At 38.0% G+C, this 21,592-nt stretch overlaps 1 protein-coding gene across 1 annotated transcript in view; it reads left to right on the forward strand.

Annotated features, from left to right (window-relative positions):
• LOC148373838 (E3 ubiquitin-protein ligase rnf213-alpha-like) overlaps positions 1–21,592 on the forward strand; it is a 79,139-nt gene that overhangs the window by 29,601 nt on the left and 27,946 nt on the right. Inside the window, exons 23-41 of the mRNA XM_088329606.1 lie at positions 7,524–7,694; positions 7,889–9,077; positions 9,418–9,587; positions 9,663–9,818; positions 9,889–13,485; positions 13,568–13,692; positions 15,647–15,763; positions 15,833–15,957; positions 16,039–16,161; positions 16,233–16,300; positions 17,434–17,575; positions 17,667–17,802; positions 17,894–18,076; positions 18,738–18,868; positions 18,942–19,099; positions 19,177–19,386; positions 20,764–20,951; positions 21,019–21,127; positions 21,195–21,295. Coding sequence (XP_088185732.1) covers positions 7,524–7,694; positions 7,889–9,077; positions 9,418–9,587; positions 9,663–9,818; positions 9,889–13,485; positions 13,568–13,692; positions 15,647–15,763; positions 15,833–15,957; positions 16,039–16,161; positions 16,233–16,300; positions 17,434–17,575; positions 17,667–17,802; positions 17,894–18,076; positions 18,738–18,868; positions 18,942–19,099; positions 19,177–19,386; positions 20,764–20,951; positions 21,019–21,127; positions 21,195–21,295 — 7,199 coding nt within the window. The remainder of the gene's footprint in view (positions 1–7,523; positions 7,695–7,888; positions 9,078–9,417; positions 9,588–9,662; positions 9,819–9,888; positions 13,486–13,567; positions 13,693–15,646; positions 15,764–15,832; positions 15,958–16,038; positions 16,162–16,232; positions 16,301–17,433; positions 17,576–17,666; positions 17,803–17,893; positions 18,077–18,737; positions 18,869–18,941; positions 19,100–19,176; positions 19,387–20,763; positions 20,952–21,018; positions 21,128–21,194; positions 21,296–21,592) is intronic.

The following is a 21,592-nucleotide window of genomic DNA, read 5'->3' on the forward strand; positions in this document are numbered from 1 at the left end:
TCTTTGAGAAATTTCTTTTTGTGTCTTACCCTCCTGATGGAGGGTATCAATGATGGTCCTCTGGACAGCAGTCAGATCAGCAGTCTTCCCCATACTTGTGATTTAGTTTACTGAACCAAGCTGAGTGTTTTTAAGGCTCAGGAAACCCTCGCAAGGTATTCGAGTTAATTAGATGATTCAGGTGATTAGTTGAATAGCCTACTTGTATACTTTTTCATGATATTCTAATATTTTGAGATAGGATTTTTGAGTTTTCTTAAGCTGTAAGCCAAAATCAGCAATATTAAAATAATAAAAGGCTTGAAATAGTTCAGTTGATGTGTAATGAATCCAGAATGTATGACATTTTTGTTTTTGTAATTGCATTACAGAAAATAAAGAACTTTATCACAATATTCTAATTTTCTGAGACAGTCCTGTATATTTACTTATAAAAAACATTTGATACCATCTCATCTCATCTCATTAGCCGTACCGCTTATCCTCATTAGGGTCGCGGGGGGGGCTGGAGCCCATCCCAGCCATCCTCGGGCAGTGGGCAGGGGACACCCTGAACTGGTTGCCAGCCAATCGCAGGGCACACGGGGACAGACAACTCATTCGCTCATTCACACCTAGGGACAATTTGGACCGGCCAATTCACCTGAAATGCATGTTTTTGGAATGTGGGAGGAAACCGGAGTGCCCGGAGGAAACCCACGCAAGCACGGGGAGAACATACAAACTCCGCACAGAAAGTCTGGAGCTGGATTTGAACCCACGACAGGTTCCCATGACATGAACTGTGCCGCACAAGCGCTAACCACTGCGCCGCCGTGCTGCCCACATTTGATACCATTAATCGTAATTTACTATTCTAAAAACTGGAATGATATGTCATCAGGGGAGTGGCTTTGAGATGGATTCAAAGCTATTTGACTAAGATGCAACAATATGAGAAAATAAGAAAGTGGTCCAGGCATCTGGATACTTGTACATCTGTTGTAGAGTACCATAGTGTTCGGTCCTGGTTCCAAAGCTATTCAATTTATATATCAACAATAAATTGAATGTTTCAAAACAATTACAAGTAGTCATCATTTCAGACGTCTTTAATGTTTTTTATTCCAATGATGATTCTTTCAATCCAGTTACAAATAATAATATTAAAAGAATTAACCCCAAAACATAGATGGATACAAAAAAAAATCTTTAAATTTGAATAAGACTAGAGTTATTTTCTTCGGCAATCACAGGGCAAAGCTACACCTGGTGTTGAAAATAAATGGTGTTGCCATAGACACTGTAACAAAAATTTAATTTTTAGGAGTTACAATAGATGGAAAATAAACTGGAAAACATACATCAGACACATACAAAATAACGTACCTAAAGCATTTTAATAATATTAAGCTAAATCATTTTTAAACTATAATGTATTATATGGTTCTTTAGTTTTGCCAAATGTAACGTACTGTGCAGAAAGTTGGGTCAATAATTACAAAAGTTCACTCCCTCTCCTTCGTTATACTCCCAAAATGTGCATTAAGAGTTGTACACAAGGCAGGATACTGTGATTAAAGCAATATTCTATTTCTGCAGTCCAAATTATTAAAACAGTTTCATCAAGTAATTTTTGAGATATGGAAACATAATTGAATTTCCCCATAACTTTAAGTTTTTATATTTGGTTGACAATTTTGACGTTTAGGATCAGGAAGTTGAACATTGGTTATCGCGCGTGCCACTCTTATTTTTCTATTTTCGAATTGTGTAATTAAAATTTTGTACGAGAAAGTGGTGATGCCACTTCCGGTGGCGCAATGAGGTAGACGGCAGCAAGGAAAGTAGCTCTGACAAAAATCACTAAAGAGTAATGTAATACTTACTTGGAGAAAGACAGAAAAGGTATAAATTGTGACTCATATTAAAGACAAATTATTCAACAAAACATGGTCAAGAAGGGGAAACTTGTCGAGGAAAAGGGCGCTAAGGAGAAAAAGATCGAGGGAGCAGAAGGAATGGCGTCGATCGACGAGGGACGTGACTCGGCCATCCTCCACGAAATCCGTAAATTACGGCAAGAACACACTGAAGCAGCAAAGGAGAGCAAGAATGCGATGACAAGACTGGAAAAGAGCATCGAAGAACTTCTGGAGCGCACTGTGTTGCTGGAGCGGAGGGTGGAAAGCATGGAGGAGCTACATGCTAACACGGAAGAGCGAACGTCAAAACTAGAGCAATTAACGGTCTCCTTGCTCCAACAAACCACCAAACTAGCAACAAAGTGTGAGGACTTGGAGTCGAGATCACGACGGAACAACATTAGGATACATGGGATTCCCGAGGGTGCCGAGAGAAACGACACAATCGGCTTCATAACAAACTTTATTAAATCGAACATTCCGACAACCGAACATATGGATGTGCGCATTGAGAGGGCACACCGCTCACTGGGGAACAAGTTTCTAGGTAAAGCACTGCCACGGGCAATTATCGTACGTTTCACCGACTACATAGTGAAAGAATCCGTAATGAAAGAAGCATGGAAGCAGAAGACAACGTACGAAGGCAAGACCGTTTACTTCAACCAAGATTACACCACAGAAATCCAAAAAAAGAGGAAACAAGTAAGGGACGTTATCAAAAAGTTAAAGGAAAAGAACGTAAAGGCACAATCACCATATCCCGCCCAGCTGAAGATGTTTTTGGACTCAGGAATAAGAACATTCTCTACACTGATGGAGGCAGCAACATTGCTAAAAGAAATGGGGATCGAAGTGGAAGAGGACAACACGGAGACACTGCAAAAGATGTTGTCAAAGAACATTTGGACCACAGTGACCGGAATCGAGAGGAAGACAAGGGAACACCCCCATCATAGAAGGTGACTTACAAGCTCCTATGGAGCAAAACGAAGCCATATTCGGATTTGGGGAGAAAGAGTAAGGACTATATATGCCCTTTCTATTATAAATTCAATAAGTTAGAAGTAAGTAAAATACCAAGTAAAATTGTTATCTTTAAATTAAAACAATGTATGTATATATATTGGCATAGAGCTACTTTAAAATATTTAGTTAGTTATAACTATGGACGACGGTACAAAAGTTGTTCACGCACTGAGTGCATATTTCCAGGAGGGTAGCCACAACTCTCCAATTGGACTCTTGGAAGACATGGGTTTTTGTTTTTTGGGTGTGTTTTTTTTCTTTTTGGTGGGAAATTATGTGTGCTTGTCAATATGTTTGTTAGTAATTTGGTTTGTTTTGTCAATGGAGGTGTTAGTAATTAATGTAGTGTTTCTGTATGCTTCAAAAATCAGTGAGACTCAATACAAAGCATGAGCAATCTAAATATTGTTTCATATAATGTACATGGGCTAAACCACCCCATCAAGAGAAAAAAGATATTGAATCAACTCAAGACATTGCAGAGCTCAATAGCCTTATTACAAGAGACACATTTGACCGAGATTGAACATAAGAAGCTAAAAAGAGAATGGGTGAACCAGGTGTTCTACGCATCCTATGGTAAAAGGAGGGGAGTAGCAATTTTACTTGGAAAAGGGGTGGCGTTTAAAGTCGAAAAAGAAGTGAAGGACAATCTGGGGCGATATATAATGATTATAGGGTCAATGGCCGGTAGGGAAATATCAATAATGAATGTTTATGCACCAGTTGAGGAAAAGGGGACTTTTTTTCAAGTATTAGCTAAAGTAATAGCCAACTGTGCGAAGGGAATGTTACTTATAGGAGGTGACTTTAACACTGTACAGAATTGCAAAGTGGACAAGTATCCTTCAGTACATGGAACAAATACAAAGACGTCGAGGATGTTAAATAACATAACTAAAGAATTGGGATTGATAGATCCATGGAGAGAGAAGAATCCCCAAACTAAAGACTATACTTTCTATTCAAACCCGCATGGCAGCTACTCGAGAATTGATTACTTTTACATTTCAAGACAACATATGCATACAGTAGTAGAGTGTGGTATAGAGAATATTACTATAAGTGACCATTCTCCAATTACTTTGAAATTAAGTTTAGACAATGAACCCCATTTTAGGTATTGGAGGATGAATGTATCTCTCCTCTCAGATAAAAACGTAGTACAGGAAATAAAACGGTGTATAAAAGAATATTTCCAAATCAATGACAACAATGAGGTTTCTCCAACAATATTATGGGAAGGAGGGAAAGCTGTAATAAGGGGGAAATTAATAGAAATATCGTCCCGGCTGAAACGAATACGCTTAAAGAATCAGAAGGAATTGGAGGATAAGATTAAGGAACTAGAAGAAGAACATAAAAAAACACCAAATGAATCCAGATTACAGGTATTAAAAACAACCAGAAGCAAATTAGATGAACTTTTGACAAATAAAGCAGAAGGGGCTCTGCGCTTTGTGAACCAGAGATACTATGAAATGGGCAATAGAGCCAGTCGACTGCTAGCCTTCCAACTTAAAAAGGCCCAAACAGATAGAATTATATCACAAATAAAACATCCTATCTCTAAACAATGTTTAGTAAAACCCAAAGGTATAGCAGAAGCATTTGCAGATTATTATAAAGAATTATACAAGGACTCAGAAAATGACTTAGATAACTACACGGCACAAAACTTTTTAGGAAAACTACATTTACCAACACTAACAGGGGGGGATACATTAGAAATTATTCGCCCCATTACAAAACAGGAAATACAAGATACAATAAATAACTTAAAAATAAATAAATCACCAGGAACGGATGGATTCCCGGGGGTGTTCTACAAAAGCTTTAAGGAAGAATTAACACCAGTACTGCAGAAAGTATTTAACTATGCTCTAACAAAAGGAGATCCCCCCAAATCATGGTCGGAAGCCATCATAACAGTCCTGCACAAAGAAGGAAAAGACCCAATATTGTGTGAAAGCTATAGACCAGTTAGTTTACTTTGTAATGATCTAAAAATTCTTACAAGCATACTGGCAAAAAGAATGCAGAAATTTATAGCGAAATTAATTAGAAATGATCAAACAGGGTTTATTCCGGGAAGGCAGGGTGCAAACAATATTAGGAGGATACTAAACATAATTACGAGCACAAAATCTAAGACCCAACCCTCGATGTTACTGAGCTTGGATGCACAAAAAGCTTTCGATAGGGTGAAATGGAGCTTCTTACATCAATCACTTATAGCTTTTGGCTTCCCTCCAATATTTGTTGAATGGGTGAAAATTATCTATAAAAATCCGAAATCTCGTCTTAGAGTAAATGGTCACTGTTCAGATTTCTTTGAAATCAAAAGAGGAGTCCGGCAAGGGGATTGCTTAAGCCCACTCTTGTTTGCAATAAGCATAGAACCACTCGCAGAATCAATTAGACAAAATGAGCAAATAAGGGGGATATTGGATGAAGGAGGAACAGAACATAAAATATCATTGTTTGCAGACGACCTGTTGGTAATGCTGAAGGAACCTTCGTTATCAATACCACCACTGTTGGAGAGCCTTAAAATATATGGAGAAGTAGCTGGGTATTCAAATAATGAGAGCAAATCAATAGCAATGATGATATCAGGAAAATGTCCAACAGATGTGATTGAAAGGTTTGATTTTAAATGGACAAATAAAGGGTTTAAATATTTGGGGGTGACCATTACACCACATTCCACACAGCTGTTTGATGCAAATTATGGAATGTTGATAAAAGAAATAAGGAAAGATTTGGAAAAATGGGAAATTTTGCCCTTAAGTCTTATCGGCAGGATAGAAACAATCAGAATGAACATATTACCAAGACTATTATTTCTGTTTCAATCCCTTCCAATTCTGATCCCGGCATCCACATTTAAAATGTTAAATAAGTTAATAGCAAAATTCCTTTGGCAAAACAAGAAACCTAGAATAAAATACAAAACCCTGTTAGCTCCTAAAGAAAAGGGGGGCCTAGACCTACCCAATATTAAATATTACTATTGGGCAGCTCAAATTAAAGCACTCATCTTGTGGATTACTACAGACAAAGATGCGATATGGGTGGACATGGAGCAACGATCTTGTCCAAATATGCTGGTGGAATCGTTACCATACATATCAGTCACGAGGTGGAAGAAATTAAAAATCCAGAATGAATGGATTAAGGGAACTATTAAAACTTGGTCAACAATACAAAAAAAATTAAAAATATCAAGATCTGTGAATAGGGCTACCAAAATAGCGAAAAATCTAGACTTTAAACCTGGGGGTATGGAGGTAGGGTTTCAAAAATGGGCCCAAAAAGGACTGATGTTGATTACCCAAGTATTGGAAGCACAGGCAATGAAATCATTCGAACAACTCCAACAAGAGTTTGACCTACCCAGAAATGATTTTTACAAATATTTGCAACTAAGGCATTACCTCCAGAAACACGAGGAATGGGGGAAAATATGTAAGGAGCCAACTAAGGTAGAGGAATTATTAATATCGTATACAAAAGGACAATCAATAAAGGGGGTTATATCAAAACTATATAAAGCCCTGAGAATGGATCTCAGTAATGAGGACATGGCAGTTAAGGAAAAATGGGAACAAGAAACTAATGTAGCGATAAAAGACAACGAATGGGAAAAAACATTGAAAGAGGGACACAAAATAACCAACAGCCCGACATGGAGGGAGTTTGAATGGAAAGTAAAAATGCGATTCTTCTATACACCCTCTATCACTTCAAAATATAAAAATACCTCAAATCTATGCTGGCGTAACTGTGGGGGGGTCGGTGACTTTACGCATATTTTCTGGAATTGCCCTGTAATATTAAATTTTTGGAGAAGTATCCAGAGAGAAATAAAATTAATCACGGGCTGGGAGTTGCGGTTGGACCCAAAGGCTTACGTAATAGGAATTTTGCCAGAAGAATTACTATCTGGTCAACAGAAATATATACTAAGGGTAATGCTTCTGGTAGCAAAGAAAATGATCACAGTGTCCTGGCTGAAACCACAACCTCCTGACATAAAACAATGGAGAGACAAATTAAAGCAAATGTACATTATGGAAAAAATCACTGCAAAACTTCAACTGAAACTTGACCAATTTGAGAAAAGATGGAAGCCTATCACACAAATTTCACTTGATGTCTAAACACCTCCCCCTATTTATTATGTGTTTTTTTTTTTTTTTTTTTTTTTTTTTTTTTTTTTTTTGGGTGTATATTTTGATTTATTATTTTATATATGTGTATATATATATATATATATATATATATATATGTTTCTTTTTGTATGGATGTATTGTATGAACATTTATTCTTCCTTTCTATTAATAGTATTTTTTTTTCTTCTTTGTTGTTTCTTCTGTTATTTATGAGTGTGTCAAGTGTATATATTTTGTGTTGATGTATGATGGAGGAATCAAACCTCTGTCAAAATTGGTGTGAGAAATAAAAAGTTAAAAAAAAAAAAAAATTTTGTACGAAAATTAAACATTATTACAATATGGGCTTCACTTTGGTCGTTCATCTATTCAAATCAATGTTTTCCATGTTGTAATGGTTTTTGTGACACAGGTAAGTCTCAACACAGCTTTGAAGCTTAAGATTGTGGAGGAGGAGGACAAAGAGGTGCAGCACGAGACACGCCACTGTTCTCTGGAAGATGTGCGAGAACTGCAGAACAAACTGATGCTCATGTCTGGAAAAGGCGATCATGGAAAGAAGGAAGTGAATTACTTTTTAGAGGTACAGTATTTCAAATGGTATTACAAGCAAATTAATTGGTAAGCTTCACAAAACAAAATCTTAAGTACTTTTTGTCATGATCAAATTTGTTTTGTATTGCATTTTCTTTTGCAACTGACCTTTGCTAGTGAGTTTTTTTCTTTAGAGGAGATGCAGCAATCCCTGCTTTACCAAATCGAGATTTTTGTCTACAGGTCTTCGCTAATGTTCAAAGACTCACTGAGGCTTTTATTGCTCTCTATGCTGCTGGAAATCCTCTGTTCAGGCAGTGGGAAGCTGAAGTCCGCTGCTGCTCCAAATATGAACTCAGTATTACTCTGAAGTTCAATCTAGGGAAGTGTTTTGATCTTGTCACAATTGAGGAATCCCTTCCTGACATTTGCAGGAGAATGGAGAACTGTCTGCAATTTTGGATGTGTTTTGTGGACAAACAGCGATCCCAGCATTACTATTTGAACTACTTCACAGCCGAACAAATATTTTTCTTATGCAATAATCTTTCAGAAGAAGGTGTAAAATCCAGAAATGATCAAGTTATCATGATGCTGTCCTTTATTAAGCCCCATTGCAAAGCTTCAGATGTGTCAAGGGCCTGGCATGAATTGCAGAATCAAATCATTACCCAACAAGTGCAAAATAAGGAACCTGAGTTTAAGGAAATGGCGGACTCTGATATAGAGCTGGATCATGATGTACAGGAAAAACAACAGTTTGATCAGATCTGGAACAATTACATGAACAACCCAACGAATGTTTTTCAACACCTTCTTGATATAAAAAGTCTTGGGAAACTGCTGGAAATACTTGCTGGAATTGAAGAAAATTCTGAAGAGAAGGTTGGAATTTTTGTGAAGAGAGAGCTCCCAAAAAGCATAGCAGCTGGGAAACCAAATTTCATAGTTTGCCCTCAGACAGCAGTGCTAACCTCGTGCATTTCCATTTACATGACCAGTAACCATCAACCACTTCCAACTTACGATGAGGTGCTTTTGTGCAACTCTTCATCAACGTACGAGCAGGTGGAGCTCTTTTTTAGACGTTGTCTCAGCACGGTTGATCTTGGAAAGATCTACTGCCTTCTGTTTGGGGAGCTCCTTCCGTATGATGTGAGTTCTAAAGCTGAAATGTTTTTCCAGCGCTTGAAAGTGCAGTGCAGGGCAGACTACAGGCTTGTTATCATCTGTAGCTCAGAAAGAGAGCATGCGTACCTTCCATCAGCTTTCAGCCAATACAGGTGTCCCATTTTTCCTCAAACTTCTCTGGTCAGCATCCAAGATTATCTCTACCAGCATTATGTAGTCCCAACAGATCAAAGGAGTGCAGCCGCTGCGTTTAGAGATCGCTTATGTGTGGGCACGGTCTCATCTGAAAGGGCTGGTGTTGGTGAGTACATGGCTGTGCACACACTCCGTGATTGCTTTTGTCAAAACTCATGCATTTGTGATACTTTAATCTGAACCAAAACAAGCTGAGCGACTCCCACTACCCAAAATATGGTCAGCCATTTCTTTTTGGTGTTCGATTCTTTTTTTCTGTTTAGTAACATATCAGTGTAGCTACACAAAGCACACAATTACAAATCACACGTAACGTCCCTAGGATGGATCGTACAACAATGTATCAGATTAAAGCGCCCACATGCATGTACGAAAAAAAAACTAAACTACTCTTGCATTTTGTTGTTTTGCTACATTCATTCTCAAGCTCATTCTGGAATTTTCAGGAAAATCACTCTACATCCAGAGGATTTATGAATCTGTTAAAGATTACACTGTAAAAAAATGCATTCGCTTGATTGAACCCAGTGTCGATGAGAATGCCATGGTTCAATCTCTTTTGAAAAGCTCCAAAAAGGACAACCTAACAATGTTTCATTTCGACATTTCTTCATCGGTAATTGTAGTGCCTCTTGTGTAACATCGAATTTCTACTTGTGGTACTATGTTGATATTTTGAATATTTTCAAAGGTAAGAAAAGGTATCCACGAGTTTCTATTCAAGTTGTTGATTCTGCGTTCTCTAATGGACTCGGAGGGAAACACCTGGAAGTGCAGTGACAAGGATTTCTATGTCATTGAGTTTTTGGAAGAAACAGTCAAGCAAGAGATAAATACTGCAGATCAAGTAAGAACATCTTGTGATGATTTCAGCCGTTACAACTTTCCTCACTTTGGCTTTTCTCCATTTGGTTTAGACTCTTACCACTACCAGCTCATTCACAGACGTGTTTCCAAAGATTATTTGTCGGACACCAAAAGATGTATTGACCATTACAATGATGAAGGAACAAGAGCACAGACACAACCCACTTTTCGATGTCCAAGTATTCCAGAGTTCAGCCTTTCAGCGGCCATACCAGTATCTTAAAAGGTTTCATAAAAACATAAACCTTGATCAATTCATCTACAACACCAGTGATGCTGAAGGGTCTCATGAGGAATGTCTTCAAATACTCCTAATATACTGTGGTGTTCTTGATCCATCCTGGGCAGAACTTGGAAACTTCACTCGGTTTCTCAACCTACAGCTTGAAGACTGTGAAAAATCAGTTTTCTGTGATACTAATTTGACTGGAGACATCCTCTCTGGTTTCAAAACATTTGTGGTCGATTTTATGATTCTCATGGCAAGGGACTTTGCCACACCATCACTAAGGATCTCTGACCAGAGTCCTGGCTTTCCACAAATGGACCGTAATTCCCTCACAGATGAAGACTTGGCCCCTTTTTTGATCAGAAAGAAATGGGAAACTGAACCACACCCCTACATATTCTTTAATGAGGACCAGTATTCCATGACCTTCATTGGATTTCATCTTCAACCAAATACACGGAACACATTTGATGCAATTGATCCAAGGTCAGGAAGGATTATCAAAACAAATGTTATGTCCCAGGCACTGTTTGAAGGCCTGCAGCAGCAGGGTGTTCCTTTCAATGTTGACTTTGATAGCCTACCTAGAACTGTCAAAATAGAGCGACTTTGCAATGTCCTCGGAATAAAGAAGCCTTTTGATCCTGATCCGACCTATGAGCTTACAACTGACAACATACTGAAGATGCTAGCAATTCACATGCGCTTCCGGTGCAGCATACCTGTCATTATTATGGGCGAGACTGGTTGTGGGAAAACAAGACTCATCAAATATCTTTGCGACTTGCGCAGAAGCAACATTGCCGCTGAAAATATGAAACTAGTTAAAGTCCATGGAGGAACATCTTCAGAAATGATTTATAACAAAGTACAAGAAGCAGAAGTTTTGGCTTTGTCGAACAAACAAGACCATGGGTTTGACACTATTATTTTCTTAGACGAGGCTAATACTACGGAGGACATAAGTAGTATTAAGGAGGTACTTTGCGACTACACAGTCAAGGGGGTCGGTTTGGTACCCAGCAGTGGATTACAAATAATCGCAGCATGCAACCCTTACCGAAAACACACTGAAAAGATGATCAAGAGGCTGGAATCTGCTGGTCTTGGATACAGAGTTCGAGCCGAGCAAACGGATGAAAAATTAGGCTCAATTCCTCTCCGTCAGTTGGTTTATCGAGTACAGGCACTGCCACCAAGCATGATCTCCTTGATATGGGACTTTGGCCAGTTAAATGACCATGCAGAGAAAAAATACATCAACCAGATTGTGAACAGAATCGTGGAAAGTCGAGACATTCCTCAGATGTACCTTAAATGGATATCCCAGGCTCTTTTTGCTTCACAGAATTATATGCGTGGAAGGAGTGATGAATGTAGCTTTGTCAGCCTGAGAGATGTTGAACGCTGCATGCAGGCTTTTGTGTGGCTATACGACAACCACTCTCGTTTCTTTGCAGAACTTAAAAAATTTGAAAGTACTCAAAAACAGAAAAAACAAAGTGAACAGAAAAGGCCAGAGGAACGGAATCCTGTTATGTGGTCCTTGATCATAGCTTTAGCTCTTTGCTACCATGCTTGCCTTGAGCAAAAGATTAAGTACAGGCAGTGTGTCAGTAAAAGTCTACCGCCAAGTTTCACGCCAGCAAAAATATCTGAGGAAATTACACTTATGCAGGATTTACTCTTAAGTGGTGTGCCAATGGCTGAAACAATTGCAAAAAATGCAGCTCTCAAAGAAAATGTTTTTATGATGGTTCTCTGCATTGAACTCAGAATCCCACTCTTCTTAGTTGGAAAACCTGGAACATCAAAATCTTTGTCTAAAACACTGTTGGCAAATGCAATGGAGGGCCATGCTGCTCACTCTGACCTCTACAAAATGTTTAAGCAAGTTCATTTGGTATCTTTCCAGTGCAGCCCACACTCTACTTCAGATGGCATTATCAATATATTCAAACAATGTGGACGCATTCAGGAAGGAAAGAATCTTGATGAGTACATTTCTGTCGCTGTCCTCGACGAGATTGGGCTGGCTGAAGACTCTCCCAGAATGCCACTTAAAACGCTTCACCCATTGTTGGAAGACGGGTGCATTGATGACGAGCCACTGCAGCACAGAAAGGTTGGATTCATTGGTATTTCTAACTGGGCTTTAGACCCAGCAAAGATGAACAGAGGCATATTTGTTTCTCGTGGTGATCCTAATAAGAAAGAACTAATTGAGAGTGCAGAGGGTATATGCTCATCCGATGTGATGGTTTTGGAAAAGGTCAGGGAGTTGTTCTTTAGTTTTGCCGTAGCCTATAACAAAATCGTCCATAAGAATGGCAAAGGATTTTTTGGCCTACGTGACTATTACAGCTTGATTAAGATGGTCTATGCAGCTGCCAAGTCAACCAGACAAAAGCCTACTAACACGGAGGTCACAAAAGCTATATTGAGGAACTTTAGCGGGAAAGACGATGTGGAGGCAATGTCAGTCTTTAATGAGTCTTCTTGCATTGCATTCAACCTGGAGAACATCAGTGCCATTGAATTTGTGAGAGAAAACATTCAAGCAGTTGGAAATGAAGATGAGTGTCGTTACTTGCTAGTTCTAACTCGAAATTATGCTGCTCTCCAGATAATGCAGCAAACTGTTTTCTCAAAGGTTGGCCAACCGGAAATCATCTTTGGATCCAGCTTTCCAAAAGACCAGGAATACACCCAAATTTGCCGCAATATCAACAGAGTAAAGATCTGCATGGAGACCGGTAAAACGGTTGTGCTTCTGAACTTGCAGAACCTCTATGAAAGTCTATATGATGCCCTCAATCAATATTACGCATATATGGGGGGACAGAAGTATGTGGACCTTGGCCTTGGAAGCCACCGGGTCAAGTGCAAGGTGCACAACAACTTCCGTCTAATTGTCATTGAAGAAAAGACTGTAGTGTGCACACAGTTCCCAATACCTCTTATTAATAGGCTAGAGAAACACTACTTGGACATTCAAACTGTTCTGACAACAGCGCAGAAGAGGATTGTCAAAAAACTTAAGGATTGGGTCCAACGCTTTGTTTCAGTCAGTAGTTGCATTGACCTGTCTCAGACAAACAAGTATTGCCCATCAGACGTCTTCATCGGCTACCATTCAGATGCTTGTGCTTCTGTGATACATCAAGTAATCGAAAAGCAAAAGGATGCTATAGAAAGCTCAGATGCAGAGCAAAGAGTTCTCCAAGAGGCAAAACTTATAATGCTAAGGTGTGCCACACCAGATTCAGTGTGGCGGTTGGACCAGACAGACCTTTCCAGTCGAGAAAGCAAAGATCTTGCTCATGTCTTCTTTGAAAGCCTGAACAATGGCTGCCTGTTCGACTTCATAGTTGTGCATGCACGACAGGAGGTCCATTGCATTTCCACTTTCACAGAGGTAATGTCAACTATAGACTGTTTTAATTTATATGGGAAAAACTAAGAGGATTGGTAACAAACTTGTTTTTCTCAAATCAAAGATTACTACATTTTCCAGACTTCTCACCGCACCGGACTTAAAACCATTGGTGCAAATGTTTGAAAGTGTGGAGGTCTTCTCATTGCAGCAGTTTGACACAGAACATCTCTTCTTAAATGAAATACGGTATTGTACATGGATAAAATGGGGAAAAAAATAAAGACAAATTGGACATGGACTATGATTAACTAATAGATAATTAATAAATAATAGAATAGTTATTGAGAAAAAAAGAGAATCTTTTTTTTTTAATATTTCATTGAATCCCTGCTATAACACTGTTCATTTTTACAGCCCATTTACTTAATGGATAGGCATTGTCTATTGTGTTCTACATTCTGATTGGTTGAAAAGTCTCTTTGCTTCTCTACTTGTGCGTCAATAACATTCAGGTTTAACATGTACATGTACCAAAACAGCTTGCTAAATTTACAATTCTTATGTGAAAATATTCCTGCATTTTCAAGTTTCTCTAAAACTTGTAATGTCAACAAAACATCTTGCACCGACAAAATTATTTAATTGTTTACAACTATATACTGCCGGAATATGACATTATTCCATTGAGGTGGAAATCACAAACTGAAATGGCTTTATAAAGGGGTTTTAGAACCCATGATAATCCTCAGCTAATGTGTTCCAGAAACCTAGCACCCCAAACATTAAAATAAGAAAACCGTACGTACTATGTGTCAAATAACATTATCAATAAAAATACATGTAAAAGATAAATTACATTTTATTAAAATTTGGTTCGACGTGACTCTTGGTCAAGTGGGCTAGCGGGTGAATGAATGAGGGTAAAATAGCGACAGCATATTTGAACATAAACTGATTTTAAAATTACCACCTATGAGGATTTTTTTAACCTTAAAATATTTATTTGCTTAAATTGGCACCTTATTCTTCATTATTGTCCCGACTGTCAAATAGTTTGCATTCTCTGTATTTCTAGATTACTGTAAGCTTTGTTCCTATGGTTATGGTTTAGCCTCCCCCTTTAACATCACTGCAGGCCTTTTTCACATAGCCTATAAATAAAGAAGAAGGCATTGTGGGAGGTATTTCCGGCAGTAACATAACAGTATTTCATGATGCCCTGACCCACACCAATAACAGACCACTGTTTTACATGAGACGTAATTCTAGATATGCACAAACACTGCAAAGTTCTAATTTGATCTGTTTTTGGACACACAACATTTGTTGTTGATGGTGTAAATTTGGGGAAACGCCGTTTGAAGTGGCTGAAAGGACATTTTATTCCACATTCTAAATTCAGATCTTCATAAGGCAGGGTTGCCTTATCCTTTAGGTGTACTGTAATAGTAAAACAAAAACAAGTTTTCTACTTCCTATCACAGGTTCTTTTTTGTAACAAACATGGTTCACTGCATTTGACTACTAAGTACTATAGTTGTGTAGTACTGTATACAGTACTTAGTGATCAATTAAACAAATACTACTTTTTTCTCATTTATTTTACTGCATTGTGGACTATTTCATCTTTTTCCTAAAAAACACACAAAGGTTACTGCTTCATGAATTTCTCTTATTACGGGTCTTTTGTGGAACCCAGTACAAAAGTGAGCACAACCCTCACATTTCTGCTGAGATTTCATTATAACATCACCGAAGAAGCATTGCTTTGACACAATGAAAAGAAGTATTTAAACAAAGGCCACTGCTTACTGGAAAGATTTAATCTGGTCTGATGAGACAAAGATTGATTTATTTGACTCCGATTGCGTGAAGGATATGTGGCGGCAACCAGGTGAGGAGTGCAAACATGTTTGTTTCAAACTTAAAGTTAGAACTTACTTTTGTTACCATGAGTTTTGCTACTGATGGATATATTTTGAGTTTTTTAGGGGGGAAAAGATGTACACTGCTGTGGGGGCTTTACACACAGACTAGCTTTCATTGTGTCAAACCGATGTTTCTTCGGTGTTGTTTAATTAAACATGATAAAATAATGGCATAAATGTGAAGAGTGTACTTTTGTGACATACTGTATTAATATGCAGTGTAACTGCATTTGTTAAGATGATGAATGTAGACCAATGCTATTTCCCTATAGAAAATTCCTCACTGCTGAAAAAGAAAGCTGGCATGACGGACTTCGCTGCAAGATCCTCATCATTCAGAGTGAATTCAAGGAGGCCACGCATGGTGGCAATCTCATTGCATCAGCAAAGTATACAGGCTTGACTTTCGCCATGCACTTTGATATTGTAGTATCCTGAACTTTACTCCTCATTCATAGGTATTCAGCAGTCAATGAAATTACCAACATCATTCGGGAGGGCTCAAACTGCAGGTTTTTTGTCTACTTTATTACTAGGCTTTCAAGGATTCAAGGAGGGACTTCCTATGTTGGATTTCATGGTGGTATGATCCCTACAAATTGCTTTCATGTGCTTTTACCATAATTATGCAAATAGTCATTTGAGTCTGACTCAAAATCAACAGAACCCTGGACATCAGCACATATTGATGACCTCAGACAGCCAAATGACATTTTTACTGACATCAGAACCTTGCAAAATACAGCCATTTCTCAACTCTTTGAAGCAAAGATGAGACAACCTCATGGTCAGAAATCTGAATGAATCCTTTCTATTTATCAAAAAAAGTCATGTACACTAAACTAAACCTTCAAACAGTTCCAGAGGCAAGTGAGGCCGTTGAATCATATGAAGTGTACGATGAAGAAGATGATGCAAGAGAAGACGTGAGTATCTAAAACACAAAATTTGTCATAATATTAACCTGACATTTATGGTCTGAGCAATTTGTCATTGAAATTGATTGTGCTCGTTTACCTTTTATAAAAAAATATGTAATATATATAATACATTTAAAAAAAACATGATGGGGTGGGTGCTTAAAAGCTTCAGCCTACTTCCTTTGAGCACATGTTTATGTCTATGGTAATCGTATTGTTCAACCTGTTTTTAAAAAAAAAAAAAAATTTCAGTACAAATATTTAGCTGTCCCTCTTTCTTAATTAGTGGATGATGCTGTTTCAATTTCTTTGTGTTGTGCCCAAATTAACTTAATTCATTCTTCTATGTTTGTGCCGACCAGTAAATTAAAAAGCTAATGGATTTGAGTAGTATCAACATTCTACATGAGAGTGCCAGTGCCATAGCTAGCAAAGACATAATGATCTGGTTTTCAATAGCACAATTTAGTGACCACGTTTACATGGAAGCGATATTTGGTTCAAGACCGGAATTACGGCTTTAGCACCAATGCGAACTAACCCTTATGACTAATGATAAGAGTTAGCCCTTTACATTGGGTTTAGACTTTACACAATTGGAAGGGGTGAAGCATGAATAATTACGCTTTCAGACATTTTCTCCGCATTTCACGTTTTACATGATAGAGAAGCAAATTCGATTTGTCACCCACCAAAATGAATGAAATAGCGTATTTGTTCCGTGTTGCTCCAAAAGTGGGCTTCCTTGCTGCCACGCCGGGTTTTTGATGGTGCTCATACATACACTAAGTCTCCAGAAGCACGGATTTGCACTTTATATGTGCAGATACAACTGTGGCATTTTTTGCCATAGAGACAGAAAATGAAGTGAAAATTCAGAAGATAAAATACTTAACTTTCTATACTAATACAATACATTGGGGTATACTTGACTGACAAATGTGTTTATTAAAAGAGTAACTTAACCTTCTTGTTTTTGTGTGTAATAAATACAACCCTTGTACATTGCTAGCAGAGATTAATTTTATAATAACTATACTTTTTTGAAAATGTTGAAATTGGGAATTAAGAAGGGTTATTATTGGTACAGTTTGTTTTTTTAAGCTTTTTTTTTTACCCACAATATTATAATTTTGCAGAGTGATGATGACACTTCTTTAGACACCACAGCACTGGTGCGTAGCTGTGTGCAGTGCGCAGTAGGAATGCTTAGGGACCAGCATAGCCATGGCATCCGCAGCACTAAAAGGCTTGACACTCTTCTGATGCTTCTCAGTGACAGTAAAAACAAATAACAGATATCAGTATCCACTTGCTTTCTTTTCGTCTCCCAAGTTGCTATGGGTGCCTTCTGTTTTCTTGTTCTTGCCAGGTGATTTCTTCCAAATTCTGAAGAGACGTCTTTACCTAATGCTTTTGAGTGAAAGCAACTTTTCCTCTTCCACAAGGGACTGGGTCATCAAGGTAGCTTCTAATATCGACGCCTTACAGGAAGGCGGCACATTTTGGTGAGTTGTCCTCTCACCATAAAGAAATTGTTTCCCGGTAAAGTTTTTATTTAATTCTGTACTTGTTCGTCTTTTTGCTGGGACATCACAGCCACTCTTTATGGAAACGCATTCAGGCTGTGGTGACCCCTGTCCTTGCTCAACTGATTTCAGTCATTGACACTAACCAAAACCTGGACATATTAATAAGAGACTGTAGTCCTTCCTTGAAGAGGCTTTGGCTCCACATCTTCGCAGACGACAAGTTGCTGGAAATTCCGCAGCCTTTACTTGAGTAAGTGGAAGCAAAAATAAACTTCATATCCTCCCAAATTCCATTCAGTTATGGCACTCTACTCATTGAACTTTTCAATCAAACATGTATTTAGAATGGTTGGAGCAAGATGTATGTGTCAATATAAATTCTCTATAAATGTTAACTCGTGTCAGCCATATAAAAATTAATCTTTGCCTTTTATAGTATCATTGACACGGGAAGTGTTAGAATAGATTTACGGAGCATTTTTTCTAGTTCGTTATAGGCTGTTTTTATAAAAGGTTAATACTTGGGTTTTTTTTTTTTTTTTTTCAAAACAACCCTGACTTATTCGTATGGGCAGGTTGAGTGGATTCTCTTTCAACAAGTGAATATCTGCAATATAGAGTCATATGTGTTTTTCTGTGTGTGTTTTTTTTGTTGTTGTTTTTTGTTAACCCCTCACATAAACGGTAAACACAATCAAATCATGATAGCATTTTCAACCCCACGTGTTTTTAATAAAATTCTTAATTTTCTGAAAAACTAGAAAATGGTAAAATCAAAATAGCCTTATGGAATTTGGGTTTTTGTTTTGCTTGGATTAAAAAAACATAAAAACAGCGTATTATCGTAAGTGTGATCAATTTGAATTTTGGATTTATTTTAAAAATCTGCACAACTATTTTCTCTCGATCAGCTCAGAGACGAGAACAATTCTTGTACGGAACTACATCAACCAGGGCAGAGACTTTACCTTTAGCCTTCCTTTCAGTGGGCAGATTAAAGAACACTTAGAGGAGCCCTGGGTTCATGCGTTTCAAAATGAAGGTAACGACCTGCTGCCACGAGATTACAATTGCTGGTCATTTAATGTAAATCAATCATGAATTTTTCTTTTGAGGTCATACCCCACTCGAATTCCTTGAATTCTTTTCCAAAACAACATTGGGGAAGTACATGGGGAACGAAACCCCAGAGAGTCAGTATGTGTTCTTTCAGCTATATCTGCGAGATTTTACTTTCTTGTCAATGGATGTCAGCTCTCAAGAGGATCTGGAGGTTTGTGCATTTTCAATTTTGACATTTGTTTTAAAGTTCATGCACATGCCTTTATTCATGCTCTTTGCATGCTTTAGCTTCTACACGTTGCTTTGAATAACTGCGTCAGTGAACTGCGCTTGGAATTTGGTGTCTTGGATATTGTTCCGTCACTTCCGTGGGTTCATGTTGCTCAACATGAGTTTAAGAACCGACTACAGAACCTCTCCAGAATGGTTTGCCTCGAGCCGCAGGTCACTTCCCAACTCTTAATAAAGTGTCCTGATTTCGGCAATGGTGTTGAGATGGTACGTTTTGTGTTTGTTGCTGTACCTTCTGAAGCATTGTTAAGACATATTTTCAAATAACAGATGCTGCACATTTAATTAAAAATCATTTTAGTAGGTATAGCGCAGTCATTTCTAGACAATCATTTCCCTGCCTTAAAAGAATAATAAATCACAAGTTTGTCCAATGTCCAAAGGCGTGATAGTTTATACGTGTTATAGTTGCTGATCGACAATCAAAATGCTTCACACCCGCAATTGTTGTAAATGACTTAGCATTTTACTCATTTAATGCCAGACGTTTCTCTCAAATGGGAAGAGGTGGTGGCAGCTAATTTTTGCCATTTTGACTCATTATTAAATGCCTAGCCCACAAAAAATAGATTTTTAGCTACATAGGAAATAGAAAATGAAAGGTTTAACGCTCATCTTTCTTCAGACAAAAAAGAATGTTTTTAGTTGAAGTAAACAACAGTTGAATATTGTTACGTTTCTTGTAAATACTCGTTTCCAAGAAAGCTTCTGAGAAAAACACTTTTTATGCGAAAGGATGCTTTTCAAGCAGTACTTTCACTTAGGTTCTTTTTATTTTTATATATTTTTTTGCATTTGTGATACAAATTTTTAAACAATGCTTTCCATAAACACACAGACAGTTTGCTATCAAAATAACATTTTATTGCAAAAACACTGAACTGATGCATGAACTTTGCAAAAACTTTTTAGTGCCCGATGTTTGCGGTGAAATGATTACACAATCATGGTGATTGCGTTTTCTTAAGCTACCCGCTATCGCTCCTTAACACACGACGATGACGGGACTTCATTATCTTTTTTGAAAGTAATAAGCTCTGTTCACTCACCATACTGTTTAGTGCGACTACTCACCACGTGGGGCCACCCACACGCCCTCATTCACCGGATGTAGGAAGCAACAGTGGAAAGCAGGGGCCTGCTTGATATGTGGACAAGGATCTGATCAAAGCCACTCCTGCCATTAATTATGATTTATCATACTGAAATTATTTCCTGAGGCCTGATACTTACTGATGAGCTGCTACGAAGCCCTTGTAATAGTTTAAATCAAACATAATAAACAAATGTTTACGTTTTGGCACTCGGGGACAATCCTTCTTTAAACATATTATGCATTTTGGCACTAAATGACTTAATGATAGAAGAGAACAGGTTTCAAACAACAGTCTTGGCACTTTAAATAGACAACTTTCGGAGCTGGTCATTTTACACCGACTTGAACTTTACATACCAACATATAGTAATATATACACATACATAATATATGATTTTCGGCCAGTGTATCAAAAAATGTAGCATAGTTGAGATTGAATTGTGATTCCCAAATCACCACTGTTTAAATTAACGGCATGTTCTATTAAGGTGCTTGATGTGTATGCTGCTTTTGCTTGCCTGGATAAGCTGGAATCTGGAGTCCTGGAAACAGATGCCCAAAGGCAAGCTTGGGTACGACAAGTGAACAAACTCAAAGTCCCAATTGAGCTTGTCTGCTTGGAGGACAATGTGAGACGCTACCAAGACAAAAGCAAGGCAATTGCTGGCATTGTTCGGTAATGACAAGATGAAATGGGACGAACTTCCGAGAAAATGCATTTATTTCATTCTTTTACGTTTCAGAGCTCGTTGGAATCGTATTTTTTCATTGTCCTTGTTTTTGGAGCACCTCGAGACACGACAGTCTGAGTTAACATCTTTAGTTCTTAAATACTTGAAACTGCTCAGCCAGGTTTGTGAATTTAATGTGCCCATTAATATAAATCAGACACTATTTAATGAGAGCTCTTCTTTGTCAGACTCTCGAGAACGATTCCGACCTTAAAAATCAGCAGCCGTTTGAAGCGATTATTTGCCTGCTGAAAATGTGCAAAAATGAAGCTGTCCAAAAAGTCTTCAGGTACATTCTAAAGTGTTTCCTTGCCTTATCCCGGTCCAACATTTGTTTCCTCATTGCGTCGTGGATTTTTCTTCTGCGGAAATTTGCCTACATAGCGGAATTTTAGTGTCATTTAGAGAACTGTTTCCTGGGATTGAACCATCCAAATTGATTGTTTACATGTCTCGTGAATAAATGTCTTTTCGGCACGTAACCTATGACAACAATTGAAACATTTTTGGATTCATAGTAACCAAGAAAATAAATTCCATGATTGTTTACTCTTGCCCCAAAGGTGGGCTCCATTGCTGTGTCCTA

This window comes from Urocampus carinirostris, chromosome 1, assembly GCF_059441175.1.
Source record: "Urocampus carinirostris isolate Australia breed hairy pipefish chromosome 1, RoL_Ucar_1.0, whole genome shotgun sequence".
Lineage (NCBI taxonomy): Eukaryota > Metazoa > Chordata > Actinopteri > Syngnathiformes > Syngnathidae > Urocampus > Urocampus carinirostris.